Source organism: Corella eumyota, chromosome 6, assembly GCF_963082875.1.
Source record: "Corella eumyota chromosome 6, kaCorEumy4.1, whole genome shotgun sequence".
Taxonomy (NCBI): domain Eukaryota; kingdom Metazoa; phylum Chordata; class Ascidiacea; order Phlebobranchia; family Corellidae; genus Corella; species Corella eumyota.
This window is the reverse complement of record NC_137495.1, coordinates 2,795,820-2,818,721: the sequence shown is the minus strand read 5'-3', so window position 1 is coordinate 2,818,721 and position 22,902 is coordinate 2,795,820. Positions and strand designations below refer to the sequence as shown.

The 22,902-nt window shown below is 28.8% G+C and overlaps 1 protein-coding gene across 1 annotated transcript; it reads right to left on the bottom strand.

Annotated features, from left to right (window-relative positions):
• Nucleotides 1–2,833: 2,833 nt before the first annotated feature.
• On the bottom strand, nucleotides 2,834–14,065 carry LOC145755381 (MAM domain-containing glycosylphosphatidylinositol anchor protein 2-like). The gene is made up of 23 exons (XM_082571605.1): nucleotides 13,945–14,065; nucleotides 12,587–12,655; nucleotides 11,607–11,748; nucleotides 11,233–11,366; nucleotides 10,643–10,813; nucleotides 10,391–10,570; nucleotides 9,998–10,160; nucleotides 9,770–9,882; nucleotides 9,022–9,161; nucleotides 8,650–8,765; nucleotides 8,295–8,419; nucleotides 7,901–8,061; nucleotides 7,479–7,611; nucleotides 7,059–7,155; nucleotides 6,578–6,898; nucleotides 6,218–6,312; nucleotides 5,983–6,120; nucleotides 5,867–5,905; nucleotides 5,565–5,732; nucleotides 5,082–5,216; nucleotides 4,761–4,885; nucleotides 3,556–3,670; nucleotides 2,834–3,026 (listed from the first exon to the last, which is right to left on the bottom strand). The coding sequence occupies exons 1-23, from the start codon at nucleotides 14,063–14,065 to the stop codon at nucleotides 2,863–2,865; spliced, it is 3,165 nt and encodes a 1,054-aa protein (XP_082427731.1). The 3' UTR covers nucleotides 2,834–2,862.
• Nucleotides 14,066–22,902: the final 8,837 nt, after the last annotated feature.

Below are 22,902 nucleotides of genomic sequence, written 5' to 3'. Positions count from 1 at the left end.
ACATCTGTCAGTAAAGACGTAGAGCGTAACCAATCTAGCCCGCTTTCCCTGTGCTTTTGCCCGGGATCTAAGCTTTAGAAAACCACAGGCAGCAATTTCCAAAAAACATTGGTGGTCCGAAATCTTCAAATATTAAAAACTTTAAAAAATTGTTGGGTTAGGATTTTAAATTAAATTTTGCCCCCCTATTTTTGTTAACACTTGACACCTATGAACTAGCGTTCGGCTTGCAACTTAAGCTCGATTTAATTCCTTGTTTTCTGTCAGCAAAGGCTTGGCATACATCTCTCATCGATCTTTATATTGTTGAAACAATAAAAATAATGAGTTCTGTTTAATGTACAAACCCAGGGTCTTAAAGGTCGGCGGGTAACTGGACTTTAGACAAACGCCAACCGGTTGTAACTTGTTATCTTAAAAACTAATTTGCGATTGATTCCTGTTGTGTTTTTTGTGTAAATTCGTAATTGACTTGGGTTAAGTCAAATTAAAAATGACAAAAAAACAAAAAATCGCTTAACTGGCTATGATTAATTATTTTTGCAATATCTAAATTTAGTTTTTTATTCTTCACCTTATTTTAATATCGTAAGAACAGAGCCTAAATTACTGAAGAGCATTTTATTTTTGCTAAACCCTTTTTTTATCTTTGCCCGAGTCGTCTTTTTTTAAAATTAGATTTTAATTACAATCAAAATTTAGTTAAGTTTCGAGTACATGTCATATTAAGGTGTTGGTTAAGTCGTACTGGTCACGTGATCAGGTAGGCGGTTATTACAAAGGTGAGGCTGCGTACTAGATTAACTTATTACGTCATTTTAACTTAAGCGTGCTTGATCCGTTTAATTCGGGATTATGTTGTAATTTTGGATTGCTACTTGTTCTTGTTTGACCAAATATGGGTTTCGAATAAAAAGGTGTGATGAGTGACATTTCTGAAGTTGTAAATTTAAATTTATGTGAAAATTTGTACTCAAAAATGCCTTTAAAGTTTCACCAAAAATGGTAAATAATTTTTAAATTTGAATTTCGGAATAGATTTAAAAATATATTTCTTACCAATTTAATTCATTAAGTGATTCTAAAAATTCTTACTCAATTAAACCAATGAGTTAGTCTTACACGTGCAATTTCAACATAAATATATAAAGATATTTGTTCATTAAAAATTAAAACGCGTTAGCCGAAAAAAGGTCACAGTTTATGAGGTAATCGTCTCATGCACCTAACAGTTAAACCTGATAAACTGCTGCTTAATGGTGAAAGTACGGCTCGTACAAAGACATTAAAATTTAATCCCCACCTTGCCGCGTTTAAACATAAGCTAAACGATCGTGGGAGGCTATTAAATATTAAAACCGACTTAACCACATAATTTACCTATCTGACTAAAACCTACCCATTTTCCCAGGCTTATTAGTCACGTGCAAGATCGGTGACGTCACATTCGAACAACTGAAACGTCATAATTGAAAGTTATGTTGTAAGGCGAACGCGTGCTGTAGGATTTCCGTGAGTTTAATTACCAACTATTAAAATTTTCAGATTGTTAATTCGAAAATATTAATTATTTCTTTATTTTTAGAATTTAAAATATTAGGATTTTTTGCGGGGTTTTAATGGAATTTTTTGTTTAATTTTCTTTGGTGATAAATCATGTGACTCTAATGCGCTAAGACCATAAAAAAAACAAATATGATTCATATCATAAGGAATTTATTAAAATTTTAAACCCTTATTTTACATTTCAATGCCGCAACCTTACCGGGTATCATTTACTTGTTTAAAAACCACCGTAAAAGGGTGTTACGGCAACTCTAGTGTAACAAAACAAATCAATTAACTGGTTAAACTCGCAAGATTAAGTATCGAGGGTCAAGATCGTATTTCTCTTGCCACGGTCTCTGCAATGTCTTATGATATAAGATACCTGTTTTGTTTGTGAAGTCTTTTAAGGGCTTTACTCAATCCACGCTGCCAGCTGCGAAGGTGAATTACTTGTAAAACAAAAGTGTTTAGAGTACCGTGAATTTTCGCGGCCGAAATTCGTAGGAAGTAGAACATAGACATAACAGCATTAATGTTTGTTTATGTCTGACTTTGTTGAAATAACGCAAGGTTAGAACGATTTTTCGTTGACTAAAGAATAACGATATGTTGTTAGTAATACGCAATGGTTTAAGGCCTTGTATAAGTTCGCAGAAAATCCTTCCATAATCTTACAAATTTTTTGTAATTGTAAATGTTTTACGTGGTATGGTAATAATTAAAAAAGTTTTGGTAGGTTTTATTTTGGCTTATGCGTAATTTAATAAGAATTACTCTCCTGCGACATCTATTTGCGACGTCGTGGTAAACTTAGGTTTGTTTTAGTAATAATTATTCTGCTCTTTGCTGTTCTCTGGCGGTTAATAAATACAGTGTTTTATTGAAAACTCTTACTTTTTTACATAAGTATTCGGTATTCCTTTATCAGTGAACGATCTTGTATTAAAATTTTGTTTTTATTATGCAACTGATTGCAAAATAACTTAAAATAATAAAAAAAAATCACAGTTACAATTCTATATACAAAAGTCAAAAAACACTTCAAGATATATAAAAAATTAGTAAGCTATCAATTTATGCTTGTGGAATCAATTTGGAAAAATTAAATGCTATGGTATAAAACAAATAAAAACAACTTTAAAATTATAATTTATGTAATGGTAAGACTGGTGTTTAATTTTTTTGAAGTGTTTAAGTAGGCCCAAAGCGTACCTTGTATCTAGTGTAAGATACAATAAAAAACAAAAATAAATGCTAATCCATTTCCATTGCATTTAATCATATCTAACCCCTTCCATATTTTTCACAAACATTTTATTTAAGTAATAATAAATTAATAACACTGATTATAAAAGCACTTGAACTAAGTGACGTCATAAATGGATTGAGTGAGCACAAGAAAGTTGAGAAAAGTTTTATATTTGTTGATCTAATTGTAGAAGCTGAACCACGACCTTGTGATTTAGAAAAACTTGGAGCTGTAAAATAAATCAAAAACATTTTTAAACAACCAATTATAAAACGGCTTATTTTAAGTCAAAACCAATCTCGCGTTTAAGTTTGACAAAAAAGTAAATAGGGTCAGGGTAACAAATGTCACTTAACGAACGTTCATTTACGCCAAGAATAAATAAATGGAAAAAATCCACTTTAAATTAATGGGTTAAAAACAAAAATTTAACAAAATGCGAATTAAGCAATAACAACCCAAGGCCAAGTAGCAGTGTAACGATCGAATCTTATTGTCTTTCGTAAAAAAATCTGTATTATAACTTAGAGTCTATTATTGCGAAAAGATACACTTACAACCGTTTAAAATCTCGCATCACGAATACTATTTACAATTAAATTTGAAACAGTTAAACCAATACATCACGTGATTAAAAACACGTGATAGAGATAAGGGTAAACACGTGATCTGAGGAATGGCGGATTCGTGGCAGCAGTTATACAAGTTAAGGAACGCAAATCTCTAAGAAATCAAACTTATAATAATTTTTAACTTACGTGTAATAGTGGTAGTTGGAGGTAGCTTACAAGGCCCATCCTCTAATAAAACATCATCGATCGCAATATCGCTCTGGAAACCATTCATCTGCGTCATTTCCGCTTCGAATATTATCTTAATAAATAAAGTAAAGACATTAGAAAAGTAAAGTTGAGGGCATATTTTAGTTAACGTGATGAGGTTGAAAAGTTGAGGGTCCTAAATTGGTTTTTAAATTTGAATAAATTTTGCTTTGAAATTGTTACTTTTTTGGAATATAATTGCCTAAACTGGGGACGCCGAATCTGTTGGAAAAAAATTGTTGGAACGGATATAAATGGAAAGGAAATAAATGGAACGGAAACAAATGGAAAAATAAACAAATGGAAAAATAAACAAATGGAAAAGAAACAAATGGAAAAGAAAAAAATGGAACAAAAACAAATGGAAAAGAAATAAATGGAACGGAAACAAATGGAACGGAAACAATTGGAACGGATTTCATAAAAGCAAATTTTGACGGATTAACTTTTAAGGCGGACTTTTAAAAAGTGGAAACAAATGGAAAGAATTTTTGAAAGCGGATTTTAAACGAATAATGAATTTAAAGCGGATTTTTTTAAAAGTGAAAACAAGTGAAATGATTTTAAGAAAGTTAATTAAATAAAGAATGAAAACAAATAAAGCGAATTTAAACTGAACATAAATAACTAAAGGTATTTCAGTTAAGTTGTTTGACAGACAAGTAGGATAATATAAAAAGTTTATTATAAAATTAGGGTATAATTTAAAGTAATAAGAATTATAGCTTAAATTATAATTGTTTTGGTTAATTGGGATCCGTTCCATTAGCTTTTTACCATTTGCTTTCTTTTTTTCCGTTAAACTACTATTCGTCGAAAAAATCCGCTTAAATAAGATCTGTTCCATTTGTTTCCGTTAATATTTTTCCGCCAAAAAGTTATCTGTTAAAAAATTCCGCTTGATTGAAATCCGTTCCATTTGTTTCAGGTTCGTTAGTTTTTTTCCATTCGTTTCGTTAATTTTTTTCCGCCAAAAGTTATCCGTCAAAGAAATTCGCTTTATTAAAATCCGTTCCATTTGTTTCGTTTCCATTTGTTTCGTTTCCATTTATTTCGTTTCCATTTGTTTCCTTTTTATTTGTTTCCTTTCGATCTGTTTTTTTTCCAACAGTTTCTAGCGAATTTTAAATTATTGTTTTTACCTGATAAGGAGCTGATAATTTGATCGTCGACAACCCTGTCATCCACGTTCTCCCTTGCTCCCCCATCCGGATCCAAATCAAAGTTTCGTTACCGGTAGATGTCCTTGTGAGCACCCTCAATATACCTTCAATTTTGAAATGGTAATTAAATTTAAAACTTTTTCTTTAAAAAAGAAACTTTGTTACTTCAAATTAAATGTGAATATTGCCTAATGTTTTCAAAGGGTAAATATCAAGCGTAAAATTTGCCACAGCTTTAATTTAAAACCACAAATTTAATTTAAAATTAAAATAGTGAAAGTTGATTTCAGTTTCTCGTACCAATATGTCGACCTCTCATGTGATAAAAAAACTTTAAACATTGTTGGGTGGATAACTCATCGTAAAACACTGGAGTCATAAGCCTTGCTTTTTGTCCAATCTCAGTAGGAGAAGCTTCAATAAACATATAACCTCCTGAATGGAAAAACATGTAAGTCATTCTTTGTAATGTTTTCATTTAGAATGTATAAATACTTAAATTTAACCAACTATTAGGTATAGTGTATAAAGATGTATATAGACATCTTAGATGCATTTAAAGTTACTATTTGATTACTATCACATAGCCTGCTTGTTAATTGCCTTAGTATGGTCGCTATCCGAGATAAAAATTTTCTTGTACAAAAATTGTAAAATAACATTTAAGCAAGCATTTTACAAAGGTTTGCCAGTTGCATACTTATACTTAAATGCAAAATATTAGCATTATGTATGTTTAATTTGCGGAAATTTTGGTAAACAGTAATGTAGCCCCTTGATTACCTTCTTTGCTTAAATTTGTGTGGTCGAAATAAGGTCCAGTTCCCTGCGTTCGTTTCACTTGGTTGCCTTCATAATTCCACGTCCAATCAAAATCGTCTTTGGGTGAGGTATCTTGAATGTAGTCGCATATACTTGATTTTTGAAATCGGCAAAAAAATGAAGAACTCGCTAAAATTAAATAAAAATGTTCAAACTTATTTCATAAATATAGTCAGACAAAAACTATCATTGATATTTTAAACTTTGTTTTTAACTAGAGTCAAAGCTCATGCTTTTATATTTATTTATTATTCAAATCTTACCTATGCTACGTAGTGTTGGTGTAACTCCGCTTGCCGATCCTATAAAAATAACCCCAATTTAACATTATTTATAAAAAATTTTCTCACAAATAAAATACTTTAATCAGTATACTAACTTCTTGATCTTGCGACAATAAGTCTTGCGCCCGAATCTCCATACCCAAACCTTGTTTTAGGAGTTACTTCAACCTCGTACGTTCCTTCAGTTAAATCCTTTATACTGTAAGTTAACAGCTTGCCGTACTCTACGTTACCTAATATTAAAATTACGAGTTTTTATCATATAAACGTTGCTTACCCCAAAATGAATTTTTCTAAATATAATGCTAAAGATTTACAATAATTTTCTACCTTTAATATCCCATAAATCTTCTAACCAAGGTATTGGAGTGGTTGTTAGGCTAGATATCTCGTTTGTTCGTCTGTTACTTGGTCTCCAACGTATTCTTAAATAAATATTATTGTTTAATGTGGTATGGACTAATTGTTGTTTAATATATATCTGTCTGAAAGATGTATAGTTGTATGAAAGGGTTCGTTGATGTGTTTTCTTTAAGATTTGTTTATTTAATAAACATATTTGTAATTTGAAAAATTGTAACTATAAATCTTACTTAAACAAAATTACTCATTGCTTTATGTTAGTTAAATGGATTAGAATTTTGTGAAATAAATAGTTAAGATACGTTTAACTTGACAATATATGTATACCTGTATTGGTCGATAGCGTCTACTTTGTTCGGCAATTTTTGCGTCCATGAAAGTAAATAAACAAAAGAATTTGTCGCCAACTCCGAGTTGCCGGTATCTGCATCATCCACTCTTAACGTGGACACTGCGTTATAAACAAACTCTGGTGCAAAAGCAAACCCAGTGACGTTTATCACGCAAGTGTCCCATCCTATTTCGTTCGTAACGTTACAAACGTATACTCCGTAATCGGCTTCAGTGATTGGCTGAAGTTCTAGCCTCTTGTTGGCGTAAGTGGTTGCCACGATTTTGTTGTCTTTACGCCAAGTGTAAGTAAGCGAACTAAACAAAACAAAGCGTTGGAATATAAACTACAATGAATTGATGATAGTTGTAATGATAAAGTTATTGAATACATTTGTATTTGTTTAATGATGATAAATATTGTAGCCCTAATTGCCTTAACATAATGTAATCAAGTTAAAATTTGTTATTAACTTACTCGTATGGATTTGCATCTCTGAGGTAGCAATCTAAAACAACGGTTGATCCTAAGGGTTGTCGTTTTTCTTCGTATACTGGTTCCACACTTGGAGCATCTAAGTTTTTAATAAAAAGTTTTTAATAAAGGTTTATGCAAGATCCGCGTAAAGATAAATTTACTATTTACAAAGCGCGTAATAGATAACAATCTAAGAGTAACCAACAAAATTGCAACTTTGTTACAGTTTTTAATTAAAATTCATGAATTAATTAAAGATGAATAAAAGTGTAAATTAGCTAACAAAGTTAGATACAATTTAAAAAAATTTACCAACCAATACATTATCATACAACACCACATTCAAACGTTGGAAAATAAGTCTAAAAACTTTACAAATAGACTAAACAAAAACTTCCAAAATTTTGGTTAAATACTTACATTGTACTTCAAGTACAATTTGGTCTCTTGGTTGGGTTCTTGATAGTTTACTAAACCCGTTAAATCTTGCAGTAGTGCATGTATATATCCCACCTGCATCTCTGCTTACACCTGGTATAACTAGATTTCCGTCCTAAAAATAAGTAAGTTACATACTGTAACGTTTATTTGCCTGATAGTCTTTTGTGTAAAAGAGATAACGGTGTAAACACGTGACTTGAGGTGTAAACGCATGACTAGGAACAGATAACACTTGACGTGAACAAGAAAATGGCGGATTTATTACAATATTGTTGAGTAGTGTTACAATTTATACAACTTAACAACATTTTTTGTGTAAATCTCTGTTATTAGCTTGTAGTCATTTTTTAAGATTTTGTCTAAGGATTTTTACATATTGTTGGATTTATCAAACTGCTTACCTCCACGATATCTTCGCTATTTCCACTCGGCATGGTCGTATTTTCATCGCGGTACCACTCAACTAATGGTGTTGGTCTTCCAAATGTTTTACATGATAATGTCGCTTGGTCACCCTCGCGTACAACAACATATGGCTCAACAGATTGGATTCGAGCGGGCGCTGTTAAAATATCACAGTTACTGTTAAATTTAAACCTCATTTGTAATGGACTTCATATTAACGTTTTATTAATGTCAAAACGCTTAGCCTTGTTGTTATCTAAATTCAAATAAAAAAAAACTGTAAAGCGATAATTTCCTTGGCATTAAAATTTACATATAGATATGTCTAAGTGTTATATGCATACAAAGAAACATCGGCATTTGTTTATTGCAATTTAAGATTAAATCAACCTGATGAACGTCCGATGGCAATCTTTGCAGATACCTCTGTTGTGTTGCTTGGTGCCCCCATTAACCTTGCAGCACAAACATATACACCGTAATCATCTGGTGCAAGATTGTTTATCGATAATCGACTGAAATGTAAATTTTGTTGTTATTTGGTATGTTTTGTATAAGTTGGAATAATATTTAGTTTATTTTTTAAAGAACATTGAAAATAACGTTAAGAAAGGTTGTTGTTATAGTATAGTTTATTAAACAAGCATTTTTGGCTTTAAATTGTGGCTAAAATTTGTCTAATTTGTAACATATTATTTTCAATTTGTATTCTTTATTTTAATGGATATAAATTTAGTCTATTTACCTTGAAAATGCGGGAAAAACGAATCCACGTTTTAATTCTTCCCTCGACAAACTTTTAATTTTCATATTTTTTGCCAAATTTCCTTCAGTAATTTTCACCCTCACGCCTCGATTATTCTAAACATTTAAATTACATATACATATACATACTAAGACGTTACATATCTTATAGGAGAATTGTATGTTTTGTATATACCTTATCTGTTTCTATATTTATTCAAAATTATTGTTGGTAATGAATCATTAATGAGGGCGTATACAAAACAGCATGTATTATATAACGATTTATATAGCACTGCATTAGATAATGCATATAAATAAATAAGCTTTGCAATTTATATATCAAATTCAATGTTAAAATATCAAAACTTACGAGTTTAAACCAGGAATATCTAATCTCATTATAAGGTGCTGCGTCAGCATGGCAAGTAAGTTTGATTTGCGTTCCTTCAGCTAATCTTCTATCATCTTGTAAGTGATCAGGTGTTATCCAATATACCATAGGAGATAAGTCTAAAAGGAAATATAATGTATAAAGTAATAAATTAATGTGAAATGGGATCCAAAAGAAGCATACATACTGATTCTTAAGCTTTACTTTCGCCAATGTATTGTTGCTTGTTTTCCTTTTATTGAACACACTTTTTACAGTTTATACAATTCAATTATACAACTTAATATCTTATTTAAATAATATCACACATTAATATAAACATAAAACGACGAATTACAATAATATAATTAAACTGAGAATAACCAACGTTATATCTAAAGCTAGAACTTGTTAAACTGGCTTAGAAATCGCGGCGAAACTCAAGGTGTTAGTGACGTAGACGAAAGGGCGTTAAGCCGGAAAGATAAGGATAATAAAACTAAATACTGTACATAAACAAGCAAGCTAACATCCACGCACTTTACAGTATGTAATACGTTACAAGTATAAGTATATGCTGGGTATACTTTATCGAATGTAGAAAAGCAATTTAAGTAACGTGCTTTAAGATATGCTATAATTTAAACGCAAAAAAACAGTTGAGAAAAAAAATTTCCGAATTCTCAAACTTATATAAAATTTTGTATCTAAATTTTTCTTTTAATTTCCCTTGCTTTCTAGCTCTTACCTCTAACCACAACAGTTGTCATTTTCCTAACAGGAAGACCAACTTTATTACTTGCAATGCAATAATAATTTCCAGTATCTTTTGTAGTGATTCTTCGGATTGATAAACCGGATCTAAATTTTAAATAATAAATAGTTGATCTGATAGTTAATCTTAAGTAAAAAATGTTAAATTACTTTCCCATTTACCAGACCAGCGAAACTGTAGTGTATAGTTTCAATCGCTTACCCTTTCTTTTGAATGACAACCCTTTCAGAAAATCCGTCATTTTCCCGCACCCAAGTGATCTTTGGTTGAGGGACTCCGGTAGCCGAACATTCAAGTTTAAGGTTTTCCCCGCGATTAAGCACAACTACTGTCTTGTTATGCTTTAACCTGATCTGTGGAGGAGCTAATGACGTAACAAAAGTTAAATTGTGTAGTGACATTTTTTTTTACAATATGGAAGTTCTAATTTCGATATAATTTAATTTAAAATTTTTAATAATTTTTTATTTTAGAAATTATTTAATATTGAATCTTAGCCTGATGAATGTTTTAATATTTGTTGTCAATTTAAATAACTTTTTAATATTGGATAATTATTTTTAATATAAAATATTGTGAGTATATTTCTCTTACTGATGTTTCTCGTATAAGTAAAGTTTGCGTACTGATCCTTTACATTATAAACTCTTCCGAGTCGACCTATAAATGCTTTGCAGTTGTAGTTTCCAAGATCTGAGTCCTTTGTATTTTTGATCCTATAAGTTATTGAAGATAGACCTGGACGGTATGGATCAACTTTACGTTGTAACAAACCTGTTAACCAAAAACCCAAATTATAAATATGATATAATGAAGTTTTGTATTTGTGAACGATGTTACTGTTACCGTTTATAGCTGTTGGTCTTATCTCCGACCCATTTAAAGTAAGGGTAAATGTAGCTAGCGGATTACTCCAAACTTCGCAATACAAGAACATTGTTTTCTCGAACCAGATACTCGTGCTTGGAGTTGTACCGGTATCTATCGTTTGCGTTTCTAAGCTCGGCTTGTCAACATCTGCCAACGAATTTCGATAAATAATTAAAAATCAATGGCCGTTAACGATGTACCACGGTTTATATCAGATGGGTAATTAAGCTCTATAAATATTGACTGGCTTTAAATTTCAATTTAAATAATGATTAGTATTTAAAGACCATGTACTACAATGATTAATCAATTATTTTGTCGATTTTAATTAAAAACTTTTATCTATTGAATGTATTTTCCAAAAAAATAAATCATAAACCAATTTTATAGCTGTATAAGCTGAAAATCAAATTTAAAAGTTTAGATTTTTTTAAATTTTGGCCTTAATGAAATGTCATGATATAATATGTAAAAAAATGTAAAATCTTTTTTTTATGTCATATATTATAACATTTGCATAGTTATTGTACCAATTTCAACCACATTTAAATATTTATATAGATTACATAGAACATTGATTCGCTTTGTTGTAAAAGCTGGATTTCCAATCCCATTAATAGCCCTACAAGTAACTCTCCCCCCTTCGTCTCTTCTTATTGAGTTTATTCGCAACGTTGGGTTGTAAATATCAATGTCTTGCCTTAAATAATGTATTGGTATGTTTAAATATTATTTAAATATTAGATAAGTGTAATATAAAATGAAGTAAATAGGTATTGAAAGATGTATAGCAAATTGGTGCCATTAATTATATTCGATTCAACTTTTAGTTTGTTTATGATTCAATGGTTTTTAAAATTAAAAAATGGGTATTTTTATATTGTAAAATACATTAGATTAACTATTTAAGTTTGTGGCTTTTGTTATTTTACTGTGTTACCTTGACTGTGTTCCCCCGGTTAATGTCCATTTAATTTGTGGTTTAGGGTGCCCGTTTGCCACACAGTTGATTGACAGTGTGTCAAATTCTCGAACGTAGATGTTGTCCACGCCGTCAGGTTCGATTCTTGCTGTTGGCGATTCTAGATTGATATAAAAAAATCTTAAATTTTGTTTGCTTTGAAACTGTTCAAGGGCATTTTTATTTTAAAATTAAAAATGAATTAATATTTTATTATGTAAAAACTGGGATATATTTACATAGTTTAAGGCACTAAAATAATAATTTTTTCTTTTATGTAATTCATTTTGAGTTTGCTGTTTTTGGATATTTTTAGTTCAAAAATCATTAAAATTCTATTAGCAAATTGTAATGGGGTCAAATTTTTTAACGTTACTAATCTAACAAGTTACGTTGAATGTTATGTAGGAAAGAGTGAGAATTAAATATTTCTCCTGTACATTTTGTAGCCTTAAAAATTAGAATTTCGAAATTATTTACAATTTTTTTGTCTTGAAATTTTTTTACAAAATTCAGCGCTGAAATTTGAGTCGTTTCAATTATGTCTTCAGTTGATTGACAAGTAAAACCAGGTACCTTAAGCCATATACATAATACATGAGGTCTTAAGGCCTGTTGGGACGCTAAAAGGCGAAGACGGAAAACTAAGAACATAAAACACGGCCGAAAATTCGAAGCAGTCCCAAAAATCAATGTCGTTAATGGGAGAAGATTTTCTTAATTTAATTTTGGGGATTTTTTTGCTTTTTATGGTTTAGTAAACCCGAACTTTGGTTGTTTAATTTAATTTAAAATTATTTTGCGGGGTTACAGTTTTGAGTTAAATTTGATCTTTAAAAAAATATTATTTTATGGGAATTTAAAATAATTAAGAATATATGGTCTTGTCTAACGGGCAACTTTTAAAAAATATATGCAATTTAGACATAGCATTAATTTAAAGGACTATTTAAACTTACTATATTCTCCGATTTCTGCATTTTTTCCGCCTTTTAAAATTTGCAAGCCTCCCCCTTTAATTGTAGTGGCTAACCAGAAAATTTGAAACAAAATTAAAAAAGTCATAAAGCTTATATTTTGTTTTAACATAATCTAAAAAAAAAGTATTTAAATACATAACAACCTATTCACCTAAAATTGCTGCTGAAATTGCTGCACTATTTTCATAGATAAAAGTTGGCACCTTTTACTACAGCTTCTAAATGGTATTCTCAATATTTCTGTTAGTTTTAAAACTCAAATTTGCCACTATTGTCAATATAATGTCTACTAGTGCAAACTAATAAATAAAAAACTTTACTAAATGTCAATAACGAGCCTAATGTGCAGTTTATATCGATCTCAAGCAGAAAAACTGTCGACCCTTAATGACACAAGTTTATATCATAGTCTTTAAGACATAATGCTTACTAATCTTATGTATTTTTAAGTGTATATAAAAATACTTAAAAAAAACAATAAATGCATGTATTTGAGGTAAGGTAATCTATATATATTTATTTAATTTTACTTATAAATAACATCCAAAATATCACTGCTATAACTTCTGCCATCACATATAAAGTATTATATTTAAACCGTGAGGACCCTAGACTGGTTTTGCTAATTTAAATCGTCTCAGTAAATTTAGTTTATATGTTACAACTATTAGTAACGACTGGCTTTTAAATACCTCAACAATAGTGATTGCCCTTTTTCTCATACTGGCAAAGAGGTCAATTAAAAAATTTCTTAAAACTTAGTCGATAAATTGTCCAATTTTCTGTTTAAAGCATTTCCAATCCCTTGTCGAATGCTTTATTATAAGTTAATGCTTATTTACAAGCCCAAAAAATTGTTAAGATATTTATGTTCTCTTTCTAATAAACTTTCATAATATCATTCCGTGCTACTCTGTCGAATTGCGCGCCGCAGTGATGTCATTAATATTTAATGATAGTGACGTCATGATTTAAAGGACATTTAGGATGTTGGTTAATACATGAAAACCTGTTGCATTGTTTAAAAATCTATTTTGGTAAAAATAATCAGGATTATGCAAATTCTTTAAAACCTTTAATTCTTTGTTGTAAGGTCACATAATTTAAAAAATTATTTTATTTAAAAGCATAGCTTAGTAATAATCGTTTCAATTTTTTGACATGATGCATGCATTATAAAAATATAAATTTATATTTATTGTGATTATTTACATTTCGGGGAGAAAAAATAGGCTGAGAACTAAATTAAGGGCTTTTGGTTGGGATTTTTTAGGTGTCTTACTTTTCCAAGATACTTTTAAAATCCCATCATTTGCCTTTCTATTAGGTAAAATAACCTGTTGCTTTTTTGTTGACCTTGACGTGGTGCAATGGCACGCTTATTACTAACGAACCAGAGTTAAAAGACACAAATACATGATCAAGAACGTTATAACCGTATCTTAATATAAGAATCATTAAAAGAACATTCCTATTTTATTATAAATTAGTTATATTTTACTTGTTTTGCTAGGCAATTAGAAACAATTTCAAAAACTTAGCATTATTTTCAAATAATTTAATATATTATACTTAAAATGGGATAAAAAAAAGATACCAGAACTAAAATTGTATAAAAAATTAATTAAAATAACATTTCTATGGAAATTCCCGCCGCGAAAATCAGACGACACTTTTCGACCAATAGGATTGATTGACGTCAAATCATCGGGCTGCGCTTGAGACTAAATTCCTGCCTTTCGCTAAAACTTTCGTCGAGAACCGGTCGGAATTTTGCTGCGGAGATTTATACAAGTCTTACAGATCGTTTGAAAGGACTTAAAGGTTAGTTTTAGGCAAGAAATATGTTATTTAATTTATAATTAGCTAAAATGTAACAAAGCTTCTTAAAAGTAATTAGTTTCTTAGGCTGTAGGTTGCAATAAAACACAATTTTTGTTAGGCTAAATTTCGGCATTCTCAAAATGGCGATTGCATCGTTAAAAATACAATTTTTAACTTAACTTTAGGCTGAATTCGACTAATTTTGGGTATATTAACATTATTAAGGCTGGGTAGTGTACTGTTTTTATTTAGTACTAGGCTAAAGACAATCTTTTTTATCAATGTTTTTTCAACTGATGAAGTTGTAGTTAGAGCCTCGATCTTTTTTTATTTTTAAGATTAGGTAGCAATCAAGTCCTAATAAATATACATACTATTGAAAATTGTAAACTAACTTGTTTTTGGTTAAAATAAAATATATCTTGATGTCAAAAGTTCACCCCGCACTAGAAAGGTAATTTAAAGTTCAGGCATTATAACTTATAATAACGTCATAAACAGTTGCTGATAAAGCTATGTAATAGTTTAAAATTTTTACTAAAGACTTTATTAAACATAAGAGTGATTATTATAAGATTAAAATGTTACAGTTTCTTTTTTAGATTTTGTTAAGCCATTGCCACAGATAAGTCTAGAAAAGGTAAGTTACTAATAATGATAATAGAAAAGGTTTCAAATTTATAAAAAAAACAATGTTAATAGTTTAACCTGTTCGTAAGTAAGTTAAGTAAATACAGGAGTTGTTTTAATAATTTAAAAGTAAGAGAAGCATTGAAAATTACAATTTTCTTACAGAATCTGATAAGTTTGATTAATAGAAATCTGAACACAACTTGCACTTGCACCAAAAAAGGGAAAAGGCGGGAAAGCCTGCAACGAGTGATGACGTCAAAAGTGGAAAGGCTTGCAACGAGTGATCACGTTAAAAGTGGAGAGCATTGCAACGAGTGATGACGTCTCTTATCTAGTTCCTGATTATAAACGTCATCACGTAAGTTTTGTTAATATATTTATAGGCCTCACGTCCAATTTTTTACTTAAAACAATGATTCTGTTACATTTTTATTCCATTAGTTCTGGACATATTGCAATTTTTAATATATTGTAAATTTAAAGTGTGTTCCGGCTTTGCCGTTCTTGATTTTCTGTTGGTGCTGGTTGTTTTTTGTTGGTTGTTTTTGCTGGTTGCATTTATTGTTGGTTGTTTCTGCTGAAGGCTTTTACTGTTGGTTGTTTTTGCTGGTGTTTTTTATTGTTTGTTGTTTCTGCTGGAGTTATTTTTTTGTTGGTTGTTTTTGCTGGTGTTTTTTTGTTGGTTGTTGGTCTTTTTGTGGTTGGTTGTTTTTGCTGGTTGCTTTTGTTGTTGGTTATTAAGGTTTTTAGTCTTTTGATGGTTGGCTTTATTGTTGGTTGTTTTTGCTGGTGGTCTTTTTGATGGTTTAGTCTTTTGATGGTTGGCTTTATTGTTGGTTGTTTTTGCTGGTGGTGTTTTTGATGGTTTAGTCTTTTGATGGTTGGCTTTATTGTTGGTTGTTTTTGCTGGTGGTTTTTATTGTTGGTGTTTTTGCTGGTTGCTTGTTTGTTAGATGTTTTGGTGATGAATTTTATTGATGGTTGTTTTTGCTGGTGTCTTTTTGTTGATTGTTGTAGTTATTGGTGATTTTTTGTTGGAAATTTTAAATGAAAAAACCTTTTTAATTTATTATATATTATTTTTGCAATATATAAAAATCCAAGCAAAAAAACAGGTAAATAGATTTATCAACTTAATGTCATGTATAAAATATCACTTAAACTATTTTTTTAATTTTTTTATGGTACTTAACCTGATGGAAGAAAAATAGGGAGAAACAATGGAAACACAATGATGATTGTTATACCAATAGTAATGACAAACAAGAACAATTGATGTAAAGTTGGTATTAAACTAAGTATAACTAGCAGTTGGAATTGTTTTTAATTTTACAATGTTATTGTTATTCATAACACTTTTGCTATTTATTATATTTAATTTAAATTTATTTTGTTTTTGTACAATTTTTTGTCCAATTTTTTTAAAGATTTTAAACTGTTTAGCCTATCATATTATGTTCTTTAAAGCAAATAATATTTAAAAAAATAATCTGTACAAATCTGACATTATATATATTTTTTATTTAGAAAATCAACTAATGAAATAAACATCAATTTCAATGTTTAAAACATTGAATAAACATCATAGAATCCCTTTATGGCTCTAAGCTGCCAAATATTAAACTTAATAAATCGTAACTCTTTTACTATTTATGTCCTAGCTAAGTCTTACAACAATGTCATAACTGTTTGTCCCTACATAACTTTTATACCTTACAACTTATTTTGTCATATCATAATTCTCTCACCCAGTTTTAAAATACTGTTAATTTCAAGATTAAGCTGCCAAATATTTAACTTATTAAACTACAACTCTTTAACCATCCAAGTCTAACAATAGTGCCATAATTATTTGTCCTTACATAAATCAAACTTTTATACCTTAAAACTTATTTTGTCATATCTTAATTCTTTGACCCTATTTTAAAACATTGTAAAATCTAAGATTAATGAAAAATTGCTTTTTTAAATAGATCAAGTTTAAAAGATTTCTGAATCTTACAGAGGATGGAAAGACGTTAGGAAAAAATCAGTGGGACAAAAAAAATTCATGAAGGATGATGCAAGAAAGACAAAGATGGAAGACATTGCATTGTCGTTAGAATAAAAAGTGACAAGTGTTTAATAAAAATTAAATGATAAACTGTAAATCAATTAAACGAAGAACTATTAAAATGTTTTGTCCAACATCTTAAACTGTCTAAAAATTTAAATTTTTGACATATCATAGTTTGTTGCCTAGCAATATTTAAAAAATGTTTAAAATTTCAATCTAACAAATTTATTTTTTATTTAGGTACAAAATCAACTGCTCCAACAACATATTATTATGTCATTAAACTAATAGAAAGTTTTTTTCTCGTTACCTAACATTTTTAGAAACATGATTGGTCATATTTATAAACTATTGAGTTAAAATTAAAATAACTATGTCCCAAATAAGTTTTACAATAATGCCATAATTATTTGTCCCTACTTAAACAAATTTTTATACCTTAAAACTTATTTTGTCATATCTTAATTTTCTAACCCTATTTTAAAACATTGTTAAACTAACTATGTCCCAAATAAGTTTTACAATAATGCCATAATTATTTGTCCCTACTTAAACAAATTTTTATACACTAAAACTTATTTTGTCATATCTTAATTCTCTGACCCTATTTTAAAACATTGTAAAATAAATCTAAGATTAATGAAAAATTGTTTTTTAAAATAGATCAAGTTTAAAAGCTTTCTGAATCTTACAGAAGATGGGAGAAGTAAAGGGGAAAACAACAGGACAACGAAAAGTTCATAAAAGATGTTGCAAGAAACACAAAGATGGAACCCACTGACATTGTGGAAAGAATGTAAAGTGACAATGTTTTATAAAAATTGAAAAAAATTAACTGCATTTTAATTAAACTAATGATTTATTACATTTTTTGCCCAACATCTTAAACTGTCTAAAAATTTAAATTTTTGACATATCATAGTTTGTTGCCTAGCAATATTTAAAATAATGTTTAAAATTCCAATTTAATAAATTCTTTTTTTATTTAGGTACAAAATCAACTGGTCCAACAACATATTATTATGTCATTAAACTACTAGAAAGTTTTTTTTCTTTATTACGTAACATTTTTAGAATCAAAATTGGTCATATTTATAAACTATTGAGTGATAATTAAACTAATTATGTCCCAAATAAGTCTTACAATATTGCCATAATTATTTGTCCCTAAATAATCAAACTTTTATAGCTTAAAACTTTTGTCATATCTTAATTCTGTGACCCTATTTTAAAACATTGTAAAATCTAAGATTAATAAAAAATTGTTTTCAAAATTAGATCAAGTTTAAAAGCTTTCTGAATCTTACAGAAGATGGGAGAAGTAAAGCGGAAAACTACGGGACAATGAAAAGTTCATAAAAGATGTTGCAAGAAAGACAAAGATGGAACCCACTGACATTGTGGAAAGAATGTAAAGTGACAATGTTTCATAAAAATTGAAAAAAATTAACTGCATTTTAAGTAAACTAATGATTTATTAAATTTTTTGCCCAACATCTTAAAACTGTCTGAAAATTTAAATTTTTGACATATCATAGTTTGTTGCCTAGCAATATTTAAAATAATGTTTAAAATTCCAATTTAATAAATTTATTTTTTATTTAGGTACAAAATCAACTGGTCCAACAACATATTATTATGTCATTAAACTACTAGAAAGTTTTTTTTCTTTATTACGTAACATTTTTAGAAACATAATTGGTCATATTCACAAACTATTGAGATATAATTAAAATAATGTCCCAAGTAAGTTTTACAATAATGCCATAATTATTTGTCCCTAATCAAACTTTTATACCTTAAAACTTATTTTGTCATATCTTAATTCCCCGACCCTATTTTAAAACATTGTTAAATGTAAGATTAATGAAAAATTGTTTTTTAAAATAAACCAAGTTTAAAAGCTTTCTGAATCTTACAGAGGATGGAAAGACGTACGAAGGAAATCAGCGGGACAAAAAAAGTTCATGAAGGATGATGCAAGAAAGACAAAGATGGAAGACATTGCATTGTCGTAAGAATAAAAAATGACAATGTTTAATAAAAATTAAACGATAAACTGTAATTTAATTAAACGAAGAACTATTGAAATTTTTGCCCATCATCTTAAACTGTCTAAAAATTTAAATTTTTGACATATCATAGTTTGTTGCCCAGCAATATTTAAAATAATCTTTAAAATTCCAATCTAACAAATTTATTTTTTATTTAGGTACAAAATCAACTGGTCCAACAACATATTATTATGTCTTTAAACTAATAGAAAATTTTTTTTCTCGTTACGTAACATTTTTAGAAACATAATTGGTCATATTTATAAACTATTGAGTTATAGTTAAACTAACTATGCCCAAGATAAGTTTTACAATATTGCCATAATTATTTGTCCCTACATAAATAAACTTTTATACCTTATAACTTATTTTGTCATATCTTAATACTGTGACACTATGTTAAAATATTGTTAATTTCAAGATTAATAAAAAATTATTTTCAAAAATAGATCAAGTTTAAAAGCTTTCTGAATCTTACAGATGATGCGGGAAGTAAAAGAAAAAATAAAGGGACAACAAAATGTTCATGAAAGATGTTGCAAGAAAGACAAAGATGGAAGATACTGCATTGTCGTAAGAATAAAAAGTGACAATGTTTAATAAAATTTAAATTATAAACTGTAATTTAATTAAACGAAGAACTATTACAATTTCTTGCCCAACATTTAAAACTGTCTAAAAATTTAAATTTTTGACATATCATAGTTTGTTGCCTAGCAATTATTTAAATAATGTTCAAAATTCCAATCTAACAAATTTATGTTTTATTTAGGTACAAAATCAACTGGTCCAACAACATATTATTCTCTCATTAAACTAATAGAAAGTTTTTTTCTTTAATACGTAACATTTTTGGAATCAAAATTGGTCATATTCATAAACTATTGATTGATAATTAAACTAACTATGTCCCAAATAAGTTTTACAATATTGCCATAATTATTAGTCCCTACATAAAGAAACTTTTATACCTTAAAACTTATTTTGTCATATCTTAATTCTGTGACCCTATTTTAAAACATTGTTAAATGTAAGATTAATGAAAAATTGTTTTTTAAAATAGATCTAGATTAAAAGCTTTCTGAATCTTACAGAAGATGGAGAGACGTTAGGAAAAAATCAGCGGGACAAAGAAAGTTCATGAGGGATGGTGCAAGAAAGACAAAGATGGAAGACACTGCATTGTCGTTAGAATAAAAAGTGACAAGTGTTTAATAAAAATTAAATGATAAACTGTAAATCAATTAAACGAAGAACTATTAAAATGTGTTGTCCAACATCTTAAACTGTCTGAAAATTTAAATTTTTGACATATCATAGTTTGTTGCCTAGCAATTATTTAAAATAATGTTTAAAATTTCAATCTAACAAATTTCTTTTTTATTTAGGTACAAAATCAACTGGTCCAACAACATATTATTATGTCATTAAGCTAATAGATAGTTTTTTTTCTCGTTAGTACATTTTTAGAAACATAATTGGTCATATTCACAAACTATTGAGATATAATTAAACTAATGTCCCAAATAAGTCTTACAACAATGCCTTAATTATTTGTCCCTCATAATTAAACTTTTATACCTTAAAACTTATTTTGTCAAATCTTAATTTTGTGACCCAGTTTAAAAATATTGTAAATTTCAAGATTAATAAAAAATTGTTTTTTCAAAAATAGATCAAGTTTAAAATCTTTCTTAATCTTACAGTTGATGGGAAAAGTAAAGGGGAAAACAACGGGACAACGTAAAATGCATCGACGATGTTGCAAGAAAGACAAAGATGGAACCCACTGACATTGTAGTAAGAAAATAAAGTGACAATGTTTAATAAAAATTCAATGATAATTTGTATTTTAATTAAACTAATGACAAATATATTTTTTGCCCAACATCTTTAACTGTTTAAAAATTTTAAATTTTGACATATCATAGTTTGTTGTCTAGCAATATTAAAATAATGTTTAAAGTTCCAATCTAACAAATTTATTTTGCAACCGACCTACTTATTAAAATGAGGAGGCACGTATGTTAACACAATTTTGTTTTACTTTATGTAACACTTTATGCTTATTTACTTTCGGCTTACGTAATTTTTTATATGAAAAAAAAATATCAAAAAAATAGATATTCTAAAAATTTACATATATCTTTATCGTAAAAACCTAAGGTTTTATAAAAAGTAAAAAAGATTTTAATTAAAGCGTAAATGCCTATAAACCAAATTGTAAATTCTCTTCTAGAAAAACATTCCACTGATTTAACCTAAACGAGAGAGGCGCGCGCGCTGATTAAATTTACGCCGGAATTTGCAATTTTCGGCCCCGGGTTTGCAAGAAGCGCAAGAAATTCTAGAAACTTAAACTCGTGATTCTTTTTTGTCTCGACCACGTGGTAGAAGGTTGTTAAAATCTATGCTCAGTTCATATCAAGTTTCATCGTCAGTTTTCAATGATTTTTGCGACAATTTTACAACACAATCAGAAGAGTATAGTTATTATTACGTCATACTGAAGTACAAACCATCTAGAAGAAAAAAGTTCAAGAATTTATAGACAATTTAAATTTTATGACGTCATACAACAGACAAGAAAGCACAACTTCATTTAGAAGTGGAAATCAAAATCAATTTCAACATCAAAGGTCTTAAAGGTCGATCTTACGCCAAATAAGGTAAAATTAATTTTAAAAATGTTTGATAAATTTATGTTTTGTTTAGAATATTTTTGATTCGTTATTAAATGTTTAAACCTTGGGTTAGTTTAAAAGCTTATTTTTTCTATATTTTGTAACATATAGCTGTTAATCACCTCAAAAATATATAAAAATAATTTAAAACATTTTTGAATATGTTTTTAAAATAATTTTTTTTTTTGTAGACAATGTTTCGACGAGAGTTGGCGGAGTGGGGGGATGGTTGGTTATTTGTGACGTGGATTGTAACGTATACCATGACGTCATGGTGATTTCAAGTTGGTTAATTTTTTGTGTGTAGACATAAATTTAGTTTTATTGGTAAGCTGGTGTATTAAGAAACGTTATAGGTTGGTTTTTTAATGTAAAAAAAATTGCCAGAATGAACTGAGAATTTATATTTTTTTGCATGTTATATTTTATTTTTTTTGCATGTATGCTGCATGTTGCATGTTTTTTTTTGTTTTTTGAGTGAATTTTATTTTTATATATTATCTCAGTTCATTTTGACCAACTTTTTTTATATTTAAAAGCCAAGTTATTTCGATTTTTTAATATATTAGTTTATTTGTAAAACAAAATTTAGTTGAAAGCAAATAAATTAATTGACGACAAATCCGTCGCTTTCTATTTTACGAATCTCTGATTTGTTCTCTTCTTTGTCGCTGGAGTTTGAGCATTCTCAAGACCCTACGTCATGAGACGTCACCAGTTATTATGCAACGTCATCAATCAAACAATCACAAGTTTTTGACGTCATCAATTCGACAGCGTGAACGCCTTGTTGTTGAGAAAGTGTGAAAGTGCACCAAAATAAGTTTAAAGGTATTTGATTAAAATTATTTTCCTTACAGTACTTTAACTAGATATATTTGTTTGTAATACTAAAATACAACTCTGTTCTAGTTTAAATGTATTTTAAGGACTTTATTTTATTTTTTTAGATTGACTATAGCCCAATGGTCTTTAAAACTTATCGTGCATTAGTGGCGTCATTACAGCCTAAATGACGTCACTCATAACACCAGTTCCTGATTA

What these genes read in the sequence shown, in the direction of transcription:
- LOC145755381 (XM_082571605.1), bottom strand. Translation starts at nt 14,065, where the DNA reads ATGATTCTTATATTAAGATACGGTTATAACGTTCTTGATCATGTATTT. An exon ending in GATATTCCTGGTTTAAACTC is followed by an intron (nt 8,766 to 9,021) that starts GTAAGTTTTGAT and finishes TTAAATGTTTAG; the next exon opens with AATAATCGAGGCGTGAGGGT. An exon ending in GTTTTTCCCGCATTTTCAAG is followed by an intron (nt 8,420 to 8,649) that starts GTAAATAGACTA and finishes TTTACATTTCAG; the next exon opens with TCGATTATCGATAAACAATC.